The 20716-nt window shown below is 37.8% G+C and overlaps 1 protein-coding gene across 2 annotated transcripts in view; it reads left to right on the top strand.

Annotated features, from left to right (window-relative positions):
• Nucleotides 1-607: 607 nt before the first annotated feature.
• The window catches only part of LOC121981545, a 37928-nt gene continuing 17819 nt past the window's right edge, over nt 608-20716 (top strand). Inside the window, exons 1-3 of one of the 2 annotated variants that reach the window (XM_042534133.1) lie at nt 608-1544; nt 2938-3214; nt 3412-3597. In XM_042534133.1, coding sequence (XP_042390067.1) covers nt 775-1544; nt 2938-3214; nt 3412-3597 — 1233 coding nt within the window. In that variant the 5' untranslated portion in view covers nt 608-774. The remainder of the gene's footprint in view (nt 1545-2937; nt 3215-3411; nt 3598-20716) is intronic. The other variant, XM_042534124.1, reaches the window with a different exon arrangement.

Raw genomic sequence — 20716 nt, 5'->3', positions numbered from 1 at the left:
GTTTAAGCTTCACAATATTCGGCTCGTTAGCTCGTGAACATATTCGTTAAGCTCACAAATCAATTTTTAAATAAAAATAATAATAATTTTGATAGTGAATTTACAGATTTTATACTATACTTATGAAAAATATAGATAAATATATTAAATTTATTTATTAGAATAAAATTATAAATTTGAACAAGAATATTATAATTTTTTAAAAATATATAATTTAATTTGTATTGAATATTTAAATTTATAATTTACATTTATTAAGCTCGTTTAGGCTCGATAAAAGTTCGAATAAACTCGTAAGTCATGAATATATTAGTTAAATAAAGCTCGAGCTCAGTTCGATTATAAATGAGCTAAACTCAAATATCCAAGAGTTCGACTCGATTAGATCCCTAGTCCGAACTAATTCAATATTTCAATTAGCTGAGTGAAAAAAATATAAAAATTATATAAAAGCTCCATTATTTATATATTTTAAATTAATTTCCTCTTTTGCCTCCTTTATTTCAAGTAATTGATTTCACAGAGCTGCTCCACTCAATTTATAACTGAACGCTAGTACGCTACCGCGACCGATTCGAAGTTGATTTATGAAGTCATGAGGGTATTCACGTCATTTCACGAACTCTTCGTGTCTTCCTCTCCACGTGCCGCCTTCTCGTCCGTGTTTCTTCCGGCAGCTTCACGGCCTCCTCTCCTCCTCCACCCGTAGCATTCGTCCTCTCTTTGGTTCCATCGAACTCTCCAGAAACCCTAGATCTTCGTCGGTTTCTCCGCATGAAACTCCGGTCGATCCAGTACCATAGTGATCCTCAAGTGACGTTTTTCCGACGGAGGAACTTCTCGTCCTTTCGCTGGCTCCCTCGTACCCGAGATTCGATCGTCCTCCACTGCCACCATCGCTGGAGGAGCCGGCGGCCTCTGGTAGTCTTGCGAGTCCGCGCCTCGCTCGACGACCTCTTCCGCGACCTTATCTCCGTCTTCCCCTCTCCAACCTCGCTCGACCTCGTCTTCACCCCCGCCATTGGATTGGCCGCAGGTGCCTCTCTCTATTTCTCTAACCTTTGGAATCGAACTCTTGAAGCGGATGCCGTGGTCGGGGATTGGGTTTTGTTCACGAGCCCGACTCCATTCAACAGGAGCGTGCTCCTCCGATGCCCATCAGTTTCCTTTGAGGACGGCGGCGTTCTTTTGGAGGGAGTAAATGACATGCTTCTGAGAGAGGAGCGGCACTACGTGAATTTGAGCCGTGGGGGGATACCTGTCTTGAGAAAGCAAGGAGAAACGAGGCCAGAAGAGGAAATTCAATACCAGAGGCTCTGTTTGAGGGCCGATGATGGTGGAGTGATATCGTTGGATTGGCCAGAAAATTTGGAATTACGGAAGGAGCATGGGCTGGACACGACGGTGCTCATTGTGCCGGGAACTCCCGAAGGAAGTATGGGTAGATGTGTCAAAGCATTTGTGTTTGATGCCCTCCAACATGGTTATTTCCCCATTGTTATGAATCCAAGAGGATGTGCTGGTTCTCCTTTGACGACGCCAAGGTAAAGAAAAATATTTATCTGGGTTCATTGCTAGGAGAGACTTGATATTCATATGGTCAATGTGATTGCAAGGATTAGCTAGCTGAAGCAATCTTTGGTTCAAGCAACAGTTAAGGTACAACAGAGGGTTTTTGGATAAATATGTTGGTAAACAATCTAGAGACAACTAAACAAGACTGTATGCCTTTAACCGACAATTTTGTGTTACATTCTTTTCTTATCTTACTTGTGCATGAGAGTGCAATGTGAAGCAATTGAAGGTAATAAGTGCACAACGCTCCCTATAAAATGCAATACCAACTGAAAGACCAATTATGGCTTGTCTGACTTAGAAAACTTCTATCAAAGAATGTGCCAAATATCTGAAAGATTAGAAAATAGCACAATTTAAATGTTATATTTCAAATTGCATTTAACAATGTTTCGATTGAAGCAACAAAATAGGCTTTATACTTTTTCATAAATTATGTTTTTATTTGTACTACATTTGTTAAATTTCTGTGGTTACTTCGCCTTTTAAATTCATTCCACATTCTCTTTCTGTTTAATAAGTCATCTTTGGAGTTGAAGCGATCTTCACAGAATGAATGAAACCGTAAGAGCATATACTGTTTGCTGAGGTAATCTTGAAGTAATCTTGAAGTAATCTTGTCGCCTTCATTTATAAGACAACTGAATCAGTTCAATATTGAAACTGAGTAGAGCCTTGAATTTAGTATAGAGTTGGCGACTGACCACTGGGTGGAAAATAGCAAATTGCCTTGCCAAATATATTATATTATCATCTAGTAACTGAATGTAACCTTGGACTCATTATTCAATTTGAACAGAGATTTGAAAATAAAATGTGTGAAATTGCTCAGAGATGTCAAGATGAACTTGAGAACTCCTTAACTTAATGCTAATTGCCCCAGCCATTATTCCAGAAAATTTGGTGTCAATCTTGTTAGGCGAAAGTTAGATTGTGATGTTGCATTGTTAAACTTATTCTTGGTCTTGTGATTATGCAGGCCAGGTTTTGTTAAATTGTTAGGTTTTTTTTTTTAAAACCTAGCTGGTTGAAAAATGACAACAGAAAACTTTTCTCCTGGTTCAGAATGAAATCTTATAGCACTTTTTTTTTCTTCTTCTGATTCTCTCTTTTCTGGTATGTTTAATATCACAAGTATCTAGCCCATTTTTTTGTGAAGATTATCACTTTTCTTGGTTGATCAAAATATTTGTTATTCGAAATGTCTTTTCCCCTGTTTGTTATCTCACTCTATCTAGCAAATGTTTTCTTCCGTTTGCCTACTCAGTTGATTTGTTTCTGATTTTAGAACACCTTTTTAAGTGTTTATATGCTTGCTGTGTCTAATGTACAATCTGCATGACAGTTTAAAAATAATTGCAGGATATTCACAGCTGCTGATAGTGATGATATCTTGACAGTGATCCAATTTGTCAGCACAGTAAGGCCCTGGACAACAATGATGAGTATTGGCTGGGGTTATGGTGCAAATATGCTTACAAAGTATCTTGCTGACGTAGGAGACTCAACTGTTTTGACAGCTGCTGTTTGCATAGATAACACATTTGACTTAGATGAAGCTACAAGGTCATTTCCTCATCATATCACTTTAGACCAAAAGCTCACAAGTGGATTGGTGAATATTCTACAAGCAAATAAGGTGGTTAATTGTTTCAGATAACAATAGTCCTGACTGCATCGTTTTCTAGGTGGTGGTATATAAATTATAGTTATTTGTAGAGAAATCACCTTCATCTTTTTTGAAAATGGAGAAGAGATGGAACCAGCTTTTATATTTTTTAGATCCATTAGTCCAATTTTGTTGGTTAGATAGTAAAATTGCCTCTATTCTTTCAGGAGCTATTTCAGGGAAAGGCTAAAGGCTTTGACGTTCGAACAGCCTTATTAGCAAAGTCTGTTCGGGATTTTGATCAATCTATATCAATGGTTTCTCATGGTTATCATAAAGTTGAGGAGTTCTATTCTATGGCTAATACAAGGAACTCAATTGGCAACCTTAAGATTCCTGTTCTTTTTGTACAGGTATGTTTCAGACTTGAGTTTAGTTGGCAGTAGAATCATTTACAAACTGTGCACAGCACTCATGTTCTGTGTTCTTTATGAAACATTTAACTTTGTTCTTTTTCATCTTAAAGGAGATTAGTATAATCTCACGAACACCATCATAGATATTTTGGCATTATTAGAGAACAAATACTATAAATTTAAGTGTTGTTATCTTGTTCAAAATACATGGTCATTATAGCTCTTGGATCTATGTTTTTCAAGGACACTATTGTTGTCTATGTAAACTATTGCTAATATTTTTATACAATTGCATGTCACATTGTTATTGGTTGGCAAGAAACATTCCATTGCAATATGAACAGGGTAGCCCTTGATCAGTATAGCATTGTAATGTGCATTTTTTTTGTTTGTTTAACTTGGTTTGGAGACACATGCCTGTGATTCTTTGCTGATTGTTAATTTTACTCGAGGCTTCATTCAAACATGATCAACCATCGAGTTGTGTTTTTGCCCTGGAATCAACCATATAGTTTGTCCAAATACTATTTTTTCTTTTATACCTATGCACTATGGTACATTTTAGGAAAGTTTCCTCAAGTCCGTAAGACCTATTTATATTTGTTTATTTTAAAATTCAATTTTATAATGTTAAGTATTTAATCCCATCAAGCACTTAATCATGACTCAGAAAATTAAGATATATCAATGCACAAATATATTAGTTTACCCCGTCATGGTCGGTCCCAAACCTGGATAAAGGAGGAAAGTTGTGTTAGGTTGTCAGCCATCGTTAAACTATGGTAAATGTTCAATAAATGAATTCATTAAACTATTGTGCTAATGTTAGGTTGTTCCCCGAAAAGAACGCGTTGCAGGGTTTGAGTTAACGTCACGGCAAGGACTGTTACATCTTCAGAACTCGGGTGTAGTATTCAATATGTTGTCAGTCATCATTAAACTATGGTAAATGTTCAATAAATGGATTCATTAAACTATTGTGCTAATGCTAAGTTGTTCCCCGAAAAGAACGCGTTGCAGGGTCTGAGTTAACGTCATGGCAAGGACCGTTACATCTTCAGAACTCGATGTAGTATTCAATATGTAAGAGTTCGCGTTGCAAGTCCGATTGTAACGTATCGGCAAGGACTGCTACATCTCCATGAGAACTTAGGTGTAGTGTTAAATAGGTAAGAATTCTTGAACCATAGGTTGGATAAGAACAAATATAATAAGAAAACTAATAGTCTAAGATTTAGAGCATGAAATATAGGAACCCTCACTAGTAAAGCAATGGAGACCGTAGATACGATGATTAGGAGAAGAATTAGTATTTGTGTGTATAAAAGACAAAATGGGTAGGTGAGAAGACAAAGATGATAAAGAACTCGGGTTTTAAATTATGGTACACAGGAAAGTAAAACAAGAAATGGAGTGAGTATTTTTGTAACTAGTTCCTTAAAAGATAAAGTTGTAGGAGTAGTTAGAAAGAGTGATAGAATTATAGCTCTCACCTCAAGTAGGATTAGATGAAGATACCAAATCAAAATTTTGGGATGACTAAGATGAAGTATTACAAAATATCCCGCCAAATAAAATGATTTTAATAGGAGGCGATCTAAATGAACATGTCTGAGTAAAAAATTGAGAAATATGAGAGGGTGCATAGGGGTTATGAGTTTGGAATAAGAAATGAAGAAGGAAAAAATATATTAGAATTTACGATAACATATGACCTTATACTAGCTAATTCATTTTTTTTAAAAAAAGAGAACACTTGTCACGTTCAAAAGTGGAAATAATAAATCGCAAACCGACTTTCTATAATTAGGAAGATGGATAGTAAGATTTGTAAAGATCTATACACGACTCCTATAATTAAGTGGTAAAAGTCAAAAGATGGGAAACGAAACATATTTAAGGAGAAGGTAGGAGTACAAGCATTAGATGAAATATTAAGTGACTCTAATACGACATGGGATAAGATGATATTAAAGTTAAAAATAGTAGCCAATGTAAGGACCTTTGTGCCCGCTGGGGGGGGGTGAATAGCGGTTCTCGCTCACGTCTTGCGTCGTTTGCTTCGTCTTGATGATTTGCAGCGGAATACAACTCGAAGACAAACTATACAATGCTAACAAGTAGATTTACTTGGTACCCACCTCAAAAAGAGGTGACTAGTCCAAGGATCCACACACTCACGCACCCTCCACTATGAAAACACTTCTTTACGGTAACTACCGAAGGCGGAGAAGCCTTACAAGCTCACAATACAATAAGAATACAAAGAGAAGCAAATACAAGGGAGATCTTACAAGATTAGTACAATAAACCCTAACCCTAGCTTCTTCCTCTTGTTGTAACTTGTCTCTTGACTTGGATGTGCCTCCAAGAACTGGCGGTGAGAATCAAGGAATCACTATGGAGCTTTGCTGTGAGCACTAGTAGAGAAGAAACGAAGAAGTGCCGAAGGAATCGCACGCCAACGGCTAAAACCTGCGCCAGCGGTCGAATCCCAATCGATTGGATTACTCCCAATCGATTAGGGAGGCTTTGGATCGATCGACCGATCAATCCAGAGCGCCTTTGTTCTCTCTGGAATCGCCCTGAATCGATTGCCCGATCGATTCAAGGCTTCTCGAGCGATTTCCAGCGCTCCAATCGATCAACTGATCGATTCAGAAGCTTACTGTTCGCTCAGAAACTCTCCCAATCGATTGACCAATCGATTGGGGAAGTTTTGATCGATTACCCAATCGATCTAGAGCTTTTCTGCACAAACTCGCGTCAACCAATCGATTGAACCCCCCAATCGATTGGACAATCGATTGAACCCCAGAAAACTGTGTAGAGCTTGAAATTAGCTTCGTTTCGCATTCGAGATCACCTCATTCCGATATCCGAGTCAAAAGTTATGGAATTCGGAAGTTTACTTCGTCCGAACTTCCTAGTTCCATGCCAACTCCCTATTGGACTTACGACCGCTAAGAGTTCGGTCAACTTTTGACCCATCTGGACTTTCTCTTTGCCAACTTCTCGTTGGACTTTTAATCACCAAGTATGGTCCTCCATGACCCACTTAGACTTTCACCAGATGTCCTGTCATCCTTGAACCATCTGGATTTTTCGTGCCTGGCTTCTCACCAGGACTTCCCAATTGCTTGGCTCCTCACCAGGACTTCCCAAATGCTTGGCTCCTCACTAGGACTTTCTCCTTTGCCAAGATCACACTTGGACTTTCCAATTTACCTAACCTCCGGTTAGGACTTTCATACGCCTAACCTCCAGTTAGGACTTCCACCACTGCCTAAATTCCAGTTAGGACTTCACTACTGCCTAACCTCCAGTTAGGACTTCCCCAGTCAAGTCTCCTGTCATCCCTGACCTACTTGACTTGTCTTCTTATCAACCTGGTCAACCCTTTGACCATCTCCACAACCGGACGATTGCCCTAGCAATCTCCATATATTGTCAAACATCAAAACTCAAATCCCGACTCAAGCTTGACTCGACTCAAGCTTAGTCAAACTGGTCAACCTTGACCAAGGGAAATTGCCCCAACAATCTCCCCCTTTTTGATGTTAGACAATACTCTAAGTTAGGCTAAATCCCATAGCCTTAACTCCAACTTCCTTAACTCCAACTTCATATCAAGGCTAAATCTCATAGTCTTAACTCCAACTTTATATCAAGGCTAAATCCCATAGCCTTAACACCATTCTTCATAACAAGGCTAAATTCCATAGCCTTAACTCGATGACAAAGCATAATTGAAGATTTCCTTCATTCTCTCCCTTTCCTAGAGGGCAAACTCCCCCTGTTTGGGATGAAGGCCTAATTTAACCTTCTATTCTCCCCCTTTGTCACACATCAAAAACTGAAAACAAACTCTTCTTCATAAGAGTGAACCCCACAATGAAGATCACATACCCTTCATTGTCTCCAAAGTTCCCCCTTGAGCTCTACTTCACTTCACAATGCTCATCCTAGAGCAGTCTTTCATTTCGCCAATGAAAGTCTCATTCATTGTATCCAACGCTCCCCCTTGAGGTACTCTTCGTTTCAATGCTCATCCAAGAGCATTTTTCACTTTACCAATGAAGGTCCGATCCCCTTTATTAACCTAATGCTCCCCCTTGAGCAGTAATCTACTCCACAATGCTCATCCGAGAGCATTTATCATTCTAGCAATGAAGATAACCAATCTTCCATTGCTCCCCAATACTCGACCCTGAGTATTAACTCATCACGAAGGTTTAAACCCCTTCCAAGGTCTTTGAAAAGATTTTTATGTTTTCAAAGAGTAACTCCCCCTAAAAACATGGTCAAACTTCTATCATTGCACCAACAATGACTTGGGGTTCCTAAATAATTAGGAAAATCAAAATTTGAAGTTTTGAGGTTCAAAATGTAATAATGAAACTAAACCTCAACCTAAACTTCACTTAAATCTACATTAACCAAACCATGCTTGCTTTCATCATGAAAACTCCCCCTAAGTGTATGCAAATATACTCCAAAGGGTTAGGAATGGTTAATGACCCTTGAAAATCAAAACTTGAAGTTTTAAGGTTCCAAAAGTCAGAATTGAAACTAAACCTTATCCTAAACTTCACTTTGGTTTCTCTTAACCAATCCATACTTGTTTTCAACAAGAAAACTCCCCTTAAGTGTCTACAAATATATTCCAAGGGGTTTGGAATGGTTATTGGGACTCGAAGTGACTTAAAGTGCTGAAATCAGGCTTTTCAGGCCAAAATCAGACTTCCCAATCGATTGAAGTTGGGACTCAATCGATTAAAATCACTTTAATCGATCCATTGATCGATTCCGCAAGCTACTGCTCGCAGAAGTGCCCTCTGAATCGATCCACTGATCGATCCAGCCTGGGTCAATTGATCGGTTGATCGATTCACTACCCTTCTGTTCACGGGAAATGACTTCCCAATCGATCGGCTGATCGATCGAACTCATCCCAATTGATCGGCTGATCGATTGAGTTTCTGATTTCCTGAAATTCAATTTTAGCGAAATTCAGAAACTCCCCAAAAATTCTACAAAATTCTAAAAATCATGAAAATTCATGTAGACATTATTTAGGGTATACTTTATCAAGGAAAAATAGTCTTCTATGAAAATACTTCCTATTTTCAAAGATTGACACAACTTTGAAAACCCTTGAAAACTTCAACGTTTTCTCTTAGTTTGTGTCTAACTTTTCAATGATGATTACTATCAAAAGATAGTCTTCACCAAGGTTTTCCAAAAGCATTTTAAAATCATTTTCACAACCAATATCCAACCATGTTCTTTGGGCTCAATGCACATGACTTGTACATTAGCTTTCCCAATGATTAGAAGTCACATGACTATGTGCTTTGATGAACCTAAAACTCAACAAGATGCACTAGATTAACATCTTGAGTTTTGTTCACCATCCTAGCATCTCACTTGTATCTAATGTGTACTAAAATACATACAAGTCACCTTATGATTCTTTGTGAGATGTATAAAACTCAACAAGATGCACTAGATTAACATCTTGAGTTTTGTTCACCATCCTAGCATCTCACTTGTATCTAATGTGTACTAAAATACATACAAGTCACCTTATGATTCTTTGTGAGATGTATATTTGGTTTTGCCCTAAACTAAGGGATCATGCATATCTAACTAGGCATTATGAAATTTATGATAATCCACCTAGGATGTCACTTGGTATCATCCCACTTGTTGGGATATTTACCATTCTTAGTAAATGCCTTTTGTCCTTAATTACAAGGAAATTAACATAATGCATGATGTGTTATGGCATACATCAAAATAATAATTTTCAAAACGAAAAGCAAGCTATAGTTACATGATGTATATATGGCATGACATGATATTTTTATATTTTTCATAATAAAATATGAATGCTAAATATAAATATGATGTCATGACATATGATGGGCAAACAAAGCATGACAAATTAGCATAAATAAAATACCTAGATTACCTATCTAACTGTCCTTAAACCTTAGCTAATCTTAAAATTAAATTCTAAATTGCTCATTTCTTGAAGAAATGCCAAAACCCAACTTAACATTTCTTTTATCCCTTTTTATTTGTGCCAATTGAGATTAAGAATTCAATCCTCAAATTTTTGTTTGACACAAATTACTCCTCTTAAGGATTAAATGTTGAGACTTAAGATTTAGATTTGCCTTTAACCTTCTAAGAAAATGCCAAAACCCCAACTTGGCATTTCTTTTCCTTTTCTAAATGTGTCAATTTAAATTAAGTTCAAATCCTCAAAGCTTGACACATATTACTCTTCAAGGTTTAATCGCATTTGATTAAAGCATGAGTTTTCTTTTAATTCCTTAAGAAAGTATCAAAATTCTAATTTGATTTTTCTTATACTTTTCTTAAGTGTGCCAATTTAGATTAAGTTCAACTCTTCAAATTTTGGCACATATATTACTCTTTCAAAGAGTAACCCCCATAATCCTTTTCATTTTCAAGGTTAACAATAACCTTGAAAATGCTCTCAAGTGTCAAGTTTTATAAGGTTGGGTTAACTACCCTTCCAATTTGAGTTGACATTCTCTAAACCTGGGTTGTTAAAGGCGCGCCTGAGGCGCGCCTGAGGCGTCAGGCGCACAAGGCGCTGAGGAAAACGCCTTCTCCCGCACGAGGCGGGCGATGTTCGTCAGGCGCGCGCCTAGGGAGCCTTCGCGCCTCAGCGAAGGCGCGATCAAAGCTCATCGCGCGATCGAAGCGCATCGTGCGATCGAATCGTGCGATCGAAGCGCATCGCGCGATCGTCCAGGTTCACGATTTCTAACCAAATAAACATTTCAAACCTAATTTGGCTTGGATTTAGGGCACGGAGAAGAGAAGGGAAGAAGAAAAGAACAGAAGGAGAAGAAGAAACCTGACTTTGAAGAAGCGTCGCGCCATCGCTATTCCTCCGCCGCCGCCGCCGCTGCCGAGTTGTGTCCGTCGTTGCCCAGGTATGTGTTGTTTCCATCTTTTTTTTTTGTTTTTCTATTCTTCACTTCATTTGCTGCTTCTCTGCTTCTCTTCTTCTTCTTCACTTCTTTGCTTCTTCCTCTTCTTTTTCTGTTATTTTGTTTTTCTTCTTCTGGTTTGCACTGTTCAATATTTCTTCTTCTTCGCCTCTTCGCTTCTTCCTCTTCTGTTTTTGTTATTTCGTTTTTCTTCTTCTTTTCGTGGTTTGCACTGTTCAATATTTCAACGTTTTTTCACTTCTTTTCTTCTCTCTGTTATATATTTCAATTCATTTGTTTTCTTTTTTTTTTTTTACCTTCTCGTTGAAGGCAAACTTCCCGTTGACAGCAAAACTACTGCTGCTGCTTGTCCTGTTTTTCTTTTTTCCTGTTTTTCTTTTTCTTTTTTGTTTTCTGCTGCTGGTAGCTGGTACTGCAAAAATCTGCTATCCAGTTTTTTTATTTTGCTGCTGGTCCTGTTTTTTTCTTTTCTCCCCTGTTTTTTTTTCTATTTTTTTATTGCTAGTACCAGTACAGTACTTTTCTATTATTGTTGATGATAGGCTAGCCTTTAACAACCTAGATGCTAGGTACAGTACTTTACCATTCCATTAATTCATTAAAATATTTTTTATTTTGTTTTTAATGTTTTTAGGTTATTTTCTTGTTCAATATCATGGAAGGTAGTAGTGATACTCCAACATATATATCAAAAGATCCGGCATGGAATTATTTTCAAAGAGTTAATCAGAATAACAAAAATGATTTGATTTGTAATTTTTGTCAAAAAGTTACAAAAGGAGGTATCTATCGTGCAAAACAACATCTTGTTGGGGGGTTTCGAAATACTACGACTTGCAAAAAATGTCCGCCTCATGTACGTGAAGAAATAAAAAATTTCATGGAGAAAAAGGCGGAGAAAAACAATCTTTCTAAACTTGCGACATTAGACGACTTTGAGGATTTAGACCCTCTTGGTGATGATATTGATATGGATGATATTGGAGCTAAAGCTGTACCGCCTATAAGTACAAGTGCAAGTTCTAGATCAGTGAATATGCAAAAAAGGCCAAGACAAATAGGTCCAATGGATACGTATTTTGCTCCTAATGTGCAAAAAAATGTTGAAAGTCGAAAGGGTAAAGAGAGGCAAACTACGATAAATGAGGCATACAAGAAAGAATTGAGAGAAAAAACTTGTATGGCTATAACTGAGTGGATGTATGATGCGGCAATTCCTTTTAATGCCGTTAACTATTCAAGCTTCAAAAGGATGTTGGACTTGGTTGGCCAATATGGTATAGGTCTAAAAGGACCTAGTTATCATGAGGTGCGGGTTCCTTTTCTAAAAAAGGCTGTTGATAGTGTGACTAATGATTACATTAAGTCGTGTGAAACAGAATGGGCAAAGTATGGTTGTAGTTTGATGGCAGATGGGTGGACAGACAAAAGGCAGAGGACGTTGATTAATTTTTTAGTGAATTCTCCTAAAGGTTCAGTTTTCATCGAATCGGTTGATGCTTCTGATTATGCAAAAACTGGAGAGAAAATATTTCAGTTGCTTGATCGATTTGTGGAGCGTGTAGGAGAAGTAAATGTTATTCAAGTTGTTACGGATAGTGCAAGTAACAATGTGCTTGCTGGTAAGAATTTATTTAATTTTTTCTTATCATTATGCTTTTTCTTATATATGTTAAAATTATCTAGTTTTCTAACTTCTTTTATAGGAAAATTATTAGAGGCAAAAAGGCCACACTTGTATTGGACTCCTTGTGCTGCCCACTGCGTCGACTTGATCTTAGAAGATATTGGAAAACTGCCTGATTTTAAAGCAACATTGAAGAAGGCAATGAGTGTGAATGCTTACATTTATGTTCGTCCAGGCATGGTAAATATGTTGAGGCAATTCACAAGACAAAATTTTTGTACGATGGCACCGGTACGATTTGCCTTGGACCAACCAAAGTACCTACTGAAGCAAAATTTAAGAAAAATGTTCATTTCAAAGGATTGGACAGAGAGTAAATGGGCAAAAGAAGTGGCGGGGAAGAAGGTAGCTAAAATCATCATGACACTTAGATTTTGGAGCAGTATTGTGCATATTTTAAAGATATACGGCCCTTTAGTCCGTGTTCGAGACCGGTTGATGGCGAAAGAAAACCTGCAATGGGCTATATTTATGAGGCTATGGATAGGGCAAAAGAAACAATTATGAAGACCTTTAATGAGAAAGAAGAGAAATACAAAGAAGTAATTGAGATCATTGATTGGTGAACATGATGGAAATACACTACACATTAACTTAATCTATTTTTAATACATGGTCAAATTCTATACGCATGGTGAATAATTGTTTGAAACTATGGAGAGATTGGTTTCAAATGCTGCCGAGCAAGATAAAATCACTGCCCAACTCTCTATATATCGAAAGGCAGAAGGACTATTTGGGAGAAATGTGGCAATTAGACATAGAAGAGCATTATCTCCAGCAGAATGGTGGGAATGCTACGGAGCAAATACCCCAGAATTGCAAAAGTTTGCTATTAAAGTGCTTAGTCTCACTTGTAGTGCTTCTGGTTGTGAGCGTAATTGGAGTGTATTTGAGCAGGTACGTAATAAATATAAATGTTTAATACTATTAGTATGTTACTTTTATAAGTAGAAAATATTCTTTGTTATTTTATTATACTTATTGTGATTTTTGACATTTTGTAGATTCACAGCAAAAAAAGGAATAGGCTAGCTCAGCAGCGCTTAAATGATTTGGTATTTGTGAAATACAATCGTGCCTTAAAACTTCGATATGACGCACGTGATAAGATTGACCCCATATCTTTGACAGATATTGATGATAGTAATGAATGGTTGATGGGTAGAATGGATGGAGAAAGTGATAATGAAGAAGATGAGTTGGTTTTTGAAGGTGATGACTTGACATGGGATGTCGTTGCTAGGGCTAGTGGAGCTGAAGAGCCTGAATATTATACCAGAGGAAAAAATATTGCATCCATGACCTCTAGTTCACATGCTAGGCCTAAACAAGTCGAGAAGGGAAATACATCTTTCTCTATGAGGCACTCATCTCTAAGACTTAGAGATGAAGAAGAAGAAGAAGAAGAATTTGAAGAAGATGAAGATAAAGACGAAGAAGAATACATTGAGGATGATCTTGAGCTTGATGATTAATTTGACTTATTACGCTTGTTTTGATGAACTTTGTTAGTTTAAATTAGAAAGTTGAAACAAACTTGAAAGTTTGAAACTTTTATTAATTTTATCATTGTATTGTTTTGCTTGTCATATTTGATATTGATGTGTGTGGAATATTATTAATAGTTAATAGTTATCATATTTGACATATTATATGAGTGTCAATATTTTAGTACTCATCAACATCATGTTCAAGAGGCGCGCGCCTCGGGCGCGCCTCGCGCCTCGGGCTCTAGGAGCCCCTTTGCGCCTCGGTGCGCCTCACGCCTCTAACAACCCTGCTCTAAACTCATCCAGGGTGTAGAGAATATGCTCTTAGGAACCCAAAACCTATTGGTGCTCCTTGGATACTCTAGGTACTCACTAGGGATGACTTCCCTAGATACCTTCCTAAGGACCTTTCTAGGCTTCTTAGAAGCCTTGATCACTTTTACTAGGTCACTCCTAGGGAGAACTTCCCTTGTAATCTTCTTTGTGACTTTATTTGGCCTTTTTGGGGCCTTAGTCACCTTTACTAGGTCAACTCTAGGAATGACCTCCCTTGTGACCTTCTTTGTGACTTTGTTAAACTTCTTAGAAGTCTTAGTCACATTGATCTTGTCAAAAGAGCCTTTAGGGATTCTTTCCCTAGTATCTTTGACTTGACCTCTAAACCTAGGGTTGATCCCATAGCTATATGGAACTCTATGAAAGGAAGTAACATCCTTCTTGGCTTTAGGTTTGTATCCCAAACCTCTATAGCCATTGGATGACTCTTGTCTAGTTTTTCCTAGATTTTGCTCATTTTGACCCTTAAGCATGTTTTCCATTCTTGCTAGGGTCCTTTCTAAATTATCAAGTCTTGTCCTCAAGACTTGATTTTCCGTCATTAAATCCATAGACTTAGATTTTTCTTGACCCCTATGAGCATTTCTATATCTAGGTATATATCTATAATCCTTAGAGTTATTGTCTAAATTGTTATCTACCTTCCTAGCGTTAGGTGTGGTAGTTCTAGCATGAGGAGGAATGTATTTTCCTTTAACACTATCATGCTTCCTATTTTCATGATAATTTGCATTAAAATGATAAGGATTATTTCTAACATGCATTTTATCATAACTAGGAGGAATTGTACTATTAAATGTTACCTTGGGTTTGCTCTTCAAAGCTCCCCCTTGATTTGTGCTTTCTCCTTTGACCTTGACCGACCTCTTCCCCTTTGGACATTGACTTCGATAATGTCCATTTTGATTACACAAGAAACACACAATGTGTTCCTTGCTCTTCTTTGTTGTGGGGATTGTCTCCTTGGGCTTCTCCTTGCCCTTGGGTACTACTCGGCTCTTCTTTTTGGCCAATTTGGGACACTTGCTCTTGTAGTGCCCATGCTCCCTACACTCAAAGCAAATGATATGATTTTATTATTTACAATTGAATTTTCTATACCTTTGCTTGTAGGGATGATGCTTGATTCTCCATTTGATTTTTCTTGTAATGTAGAGATGGCATCATCTTCTATTTCTTCCTCTTCACTTGAGGATGTGGACTCTTCCACTTCTTCATCTCTTGAGGATGTGGAAGATCTCTCCTCTTCCACCTCTTCCTTCTCTTTCTCTTCCTCCTCTTCCTTTTCCTCCTCGAATGTTGACATCTTGTCAACATCGGATTGGTCATTCTCTTCTTGGACCAATGAGTCCTTCTCCTTGGGTTCTTCCACTCCTTGGATTTGTGTAGGGTCTTTATGATAGGCAATGATCTTTTTCCAAAGATCACTTGCATTTGTGGTTTCACTTACACTCAACAGAATATTAGAAGGTAGTAAATTATGCAAAATTCTCGTTACCTCCTTGTCCGCCTCCGATTGCTCTCATTGCTCTTTGGTCCAAAGCCGAGGTCGGAGACATTTACCCTTCTTGTCCGTAGGAGCTTCAAATGGGTCACTCAAGACAACTCATTGGTTCCAATCCATTTGGAACCATGTCTCCAACCGCTTCCTCCAATAATTGAAGTCTTCTTTGTCGTACGGAGGCGGAATTCGGATATCCATCCGAGCGGTCCTTCGGACTCCATCTTCTTCTTCCTCTAGCTTCTTGCTCTCTTGGCGGTTAGTCCGTAGAAGAGCGACCTCGCTCTCGCTGGGGGGGGGTGAATAGCGGTTCTCGCTCACGTCTTGCGTCGTTTGCTTCGTCTTGATGATTTGCAGCGGAATACAACTCGAAGACAAACTATACAATGCTAACAAGTATATTTACTTGGTATCCACCTCAAGAAGAGGTGACTAGTCCAAGGATCCACACACTCACGCACCCTCCACTATGAAAACACTCCTTTACAGTAACTACCGAAGGCGGAGAAGCCTTACAAGCTCACAATACAACAAGAATACAAAGAGAAGCAAATACAAGGGAGATCTTACAAGATTAGTACAATAAACCCTAACCCTAGCCTCTTCCTCTTGTTGTAACTCGTCTCTTAACTTGGATGTGCCTCCAAGAACCTTCAAGAACTGGCGGTGAGAATCAAGGAATCGCTGTGGAGCTTTGCTGTGCGCACTAGTAGAGAAGAAACGAAGAAGTGCCGAAGGAATCACATGCCAACGGCTAAAACCTGCGCCAATGGTCGAACCCCAATCGATTAGAGAGGCTTTGGATCGATCGGCCGATTGATCCAGAGCGCCTCTGTTCTCTTTGGAATCGCCCTGAATCGATTACTCGATCGATTCAAGGCTTCTCGAGTGATTTCCAGCGCTCCAATCGATCGGCCGATCGATTAGAGGTTTCAATCAATCAACTGATCGATTCAGAAGCTTACTGTTCGTTCAGAAACTCTCCCAATCGATTGACCAATTGATTGGGGAAGTTTTGATCGATTACCCAATCGATCCAGAGCTTTTCTGCACAAACTCGCGTCAACCAATCGATTGACTAATCGATTAAACCCCCCAATCGATTGGACAATCGATAAAAACCCAGAAAACTGTGTAGAGCTTGAAATTACCTTCGTTTCGCATTAGAGATCACCTCATTCCGATATCTGAGTCAAAAGTTATGACCTTCGGAAGTTTACTTCGTCCGAATTTCCTAGTTCTATGCCAACTCCCTATTGGACTTATGACCGCTAAGAGTTCGATCAACTTTTGACCCATCTGGACTTTCTCTTTGCCAACTTCTCGTTGGACTTTTAATCACCAAGTATGGTCCTCCATGACCCACTTAGACTTTCACCAGATGTCCTGTCATCCTTGAACCATCTTGATTTTCCGTGCCTAGCTTCTCACCAGGATTTCCCAATTGCCTGGCTCCTCACCAGAACTTTCTCCTCTGCCAAGATCATACTTGGACTTTCAGTTGCCTGGCTCCTCATCAGGACTTCCCAAATGCCTGGTTCCTCACCAGGACTTTCTCCTTTGCCAAGATCACACTTGGACTTTCTAATTTGCCTAACCTCCAGTTAGGATTTTCATACGCCTAACCTCCAATTAGGACTTTCATACGCCTAACCTCCAATTAGGACTTCCACCACTGCCTAAACTCCAGTTAGGACTTCACCACTGTCTAACCTCCAATTAGGACTTCTCCAGTCAAGTCTCTTGTCATCCCTGACCTACTTGACTTTCCTTCTTATCAACCTGGTCAACCCTTTGACCATCTCCACAACCGGACGATTGCCCCAACAATCTCCATATATTGTCAAACATCAAAACTCAAATCCCGACTCAAGCTTGACTCGACTCAAACTTAGTCAACTTTGACCAAGGGAAATTGCCCCAACAGCCAAGAGTGTACTCGGCGAGTCAAAAGGGCATACACCACCAAGTAAGAAATCTTGGTGGTAGAATAAAAAAGTAATGGAAAAAGTGAAGGAAAAATGAACAACCTATAAAGAATTATATATTTATAAGAACGGAGAAAGCTTAAAAAAATATACAACAGCCGAGAAAGAGCTACAGAAGTAGTGAATGAAGCAATGAAACTTTTGAATGGTTATGTCGAAAATTGGATACAAAAGAAGGGGAAAGAGACATTCATAGAATAGCTAAAGTTAGAGAGAGGAAGATAATCCAAACAAATCTGTATTCAAGATGAATACAATAGAGTACTTAGTAAATGATGGAGAAATAAAAGAGCGATGAAAGAGATATTGTTATTAACTTTTTAATGAAGATTTAGATGACCAACTTAATAATTTAAGTAAGTCAAATGAGTATAGAAATTTAAATTTTTATCGTAAAATTCAAATTTCAGAAGTAAAACAAGCTTTAAATGAGATCCAAAATGAAAAAGCCATTAGACCATATGATATTCCGATAGAGGTGTGGAAGTGCCTAGAAAAATAAGACATTGAATGACTTACAAAATTATTTAACAGGATATTAAAAATGAAAAAAATATCTGATCAATCGAGAGTAAGTACTCTAGTTTCCTTATATAAGAACACGATAGACATACAAAATTATGCAAACTATAGGGGTATTAAACTAATAAGTCATATTATGAAACTTTGGGAAAATAATAGAAAAAAGATTAAGGAAAGATATCACGGTGACCGAAAATTAATTTTCAATTTTGATTTATGCTTGGAGGTCGACAATAGAAGCTATACATTTTCTCAAACAACTAATTGAAAAGTATCAAAAGTAAAAATAAGACCTACACATAGTATTCATTGAATTAGAAAAAACTTATGATAGAGTCAAAATTCTAAAAAAGAGAAGGGTTAGCGTAAACTAATTAAGGATATGTATGAGGATGTAACAATCAGAGTGAAGACTTCAGGTGGATTAACTAAAGTATTTTCAATAAACAATAGGATTAATTAAGAATCAACTCTAAGTCTCTAGCCTTTTACACTAATCGTGGACGAACTCTAGACACATTCAAAAATCGTGGTACATGTTGTTTGTAGATGATATTGTTTTAGTAAATGAGACACGTGAAGGAGTAAATATTAAACTAGAATCTTGGTGGGAAACTAGCAGTGAAAGGTTTTAGGCTTAGTAGAGTAAATACAAAATATATGGAATTTAAGTTTAGCAATATTAGACGTAATGAGACAATTGTTAGATAGGAGATAACGAGTTGTCTTAAAGTTTTAAGTATTTAGGATTATTTTTGCAAAATGATGGAGGGATTGAAAGAGATGTCTTACATAAAATACAAGCAAGATAGTTGAAATGGAGGAGGGCGTCAAGTGTTTTATGTGATTGCAAAATATCTCCAAATTTTAAAGGGAGTTCTACAAAACGGCGATTAGACCTGAATGTTAAGTTATGACTCGAATACATTAGTAGAAGATAAGAGTTGCAGAGATGAGGATGTTAAAGTGGATGTGTGGACATACGAGGATAAACAAAATAAGAAATGAGAGCATTAAAAAGTCGGAGTTGCATCTATTGAGGAAAAACTCCAAATGACCGGTTTACGATGGTACAAACAATAAATGTTCCAGTTACTCGATATGAAACTATGACAAATACACACATCAAACAAGGAAGAGACAGACTAAAAAGACTTGGTTAACAACAATAAAATAAGATAAAATTTATTTAAGTATAGATGATGATATAGTAGAGGATAGAGCCTAATGGCGTAAAAGGATCTATATAGTCGACCCCATCTAGTGGGATAAGACTTAGTTGTTGTTGTAGTGCACAGATGCATTTCTTTATGTATTGTAGGAAATTGGTTGCTGATGGACCAGAATGATGACTTGTGAACTCATAGCAAATGACGATCTCAAAGCGTGTAATCACTTTTCTTAAGGCTTCGATGGACCAGAATGATGACTTGTGAACTCATAACAAATGACGATCTTGAAGCATGCGATCACTTTTCTTAAGGCTTCAAGTCACCCTCACCAACAACGTGCAACTGAATTCTCTAGGCTATCATGAGATAAACCGCCCTTTTATCTTTTTGCACTGCCAAGACAAGCCCGTGCTCTACTCGACTCAGAAACAATGTCACTAGAATTGATCAAAGTTAATCAATCCGATAGTTACAGTTTCATATACAGGGAGGAAGTAGGTTTCCATTACAGAGAGAGAGGAGGATTGCTATGAAATCAGTTGAATTTGAGTGAAGTTTACACAACCTATTTTAGTCCTTGTATAGAAGAGTGCACATTCTCTTGATTTTGGTTAGACACTCTTAGACTGCAACTATTCTACTTTGATATGGGCCCTTGCATGATCTAAATCACATCAGTTTGAGAGACCGGTTCACTTAGACCCGTTGGTTTGATAGGTCACACCACTTGAGATGAAATCAGATCGTGAGTTTCATGCAACTTGTTGGCAGATTGATTATCTTATATGGTGGTGCAGATAGAGTACACTTTCCTACATGACAATAAAATAAACACGTGCCTCAATGTAACTCAGGAGGATGTTAAAGTGCATCAATGAAGTGCCACATTCCATCTAAGTGCTGGTCACATCTATGCAATGCTTAGCAGTGCATCATACTGCTCATGTGTGTTGCATATGGCCTCACCATGGTGACTCCATTAATTCAATGTTTTTAAGACATGATTATATGCAAGATGGTATAATTGATAGCCTCAATCTTCCACCAAAAAGTAGAAGTGAGACTAAAATTCTCATGTAAATTTCCTGCTAGCTCCAAGAGCTCAACACATATTTAATGTGATGTACAGTAGGCGTCTCTATTATTGAAAGCCTCACAGCAATTGTCTAATACATAGTTCCCAAACTTTATCCTCTCTTTTTTTACTTTTTTTAAATTCATGGCACTTTCACGTTGCTTAGTCTTTTTCTCTTTAACTCATGGTGTCTATCATTCCAAATCTCCGAGAGTATTAACTTTGTTTAGGAAGACAGTTTTAAAAATTGAGCTGGCAGAGTCTTGGATTTAAAAAATGCTGATTCCTGTCTTTGAGATCAAGATTGTGTGGTAGACTCTTGAGTCTGAGATTACTTTTTTGAAAGG

The sequence above is a fragment of the Zingiber officinale genome, chromosome 1B, assembly GCF_018446385.1.
Source record: "Zingiber officinale cultivar Zhangliang chromosome 1B, Zo_v1.1, whole genome shotgun sequence".
In the NCBI taxonomy this organism is placed as follows: Eukaryota; Viridiplantae; Streptophyta; class Magnoliopsida; order Zingiberales; family Zingiberaceae; genus Zingiber; species Zingiber officinale.
Note: the sequence above shows the minus strand (reverse complement) of the source record. Positions and strands in the feature narration are given on the sequence as shown.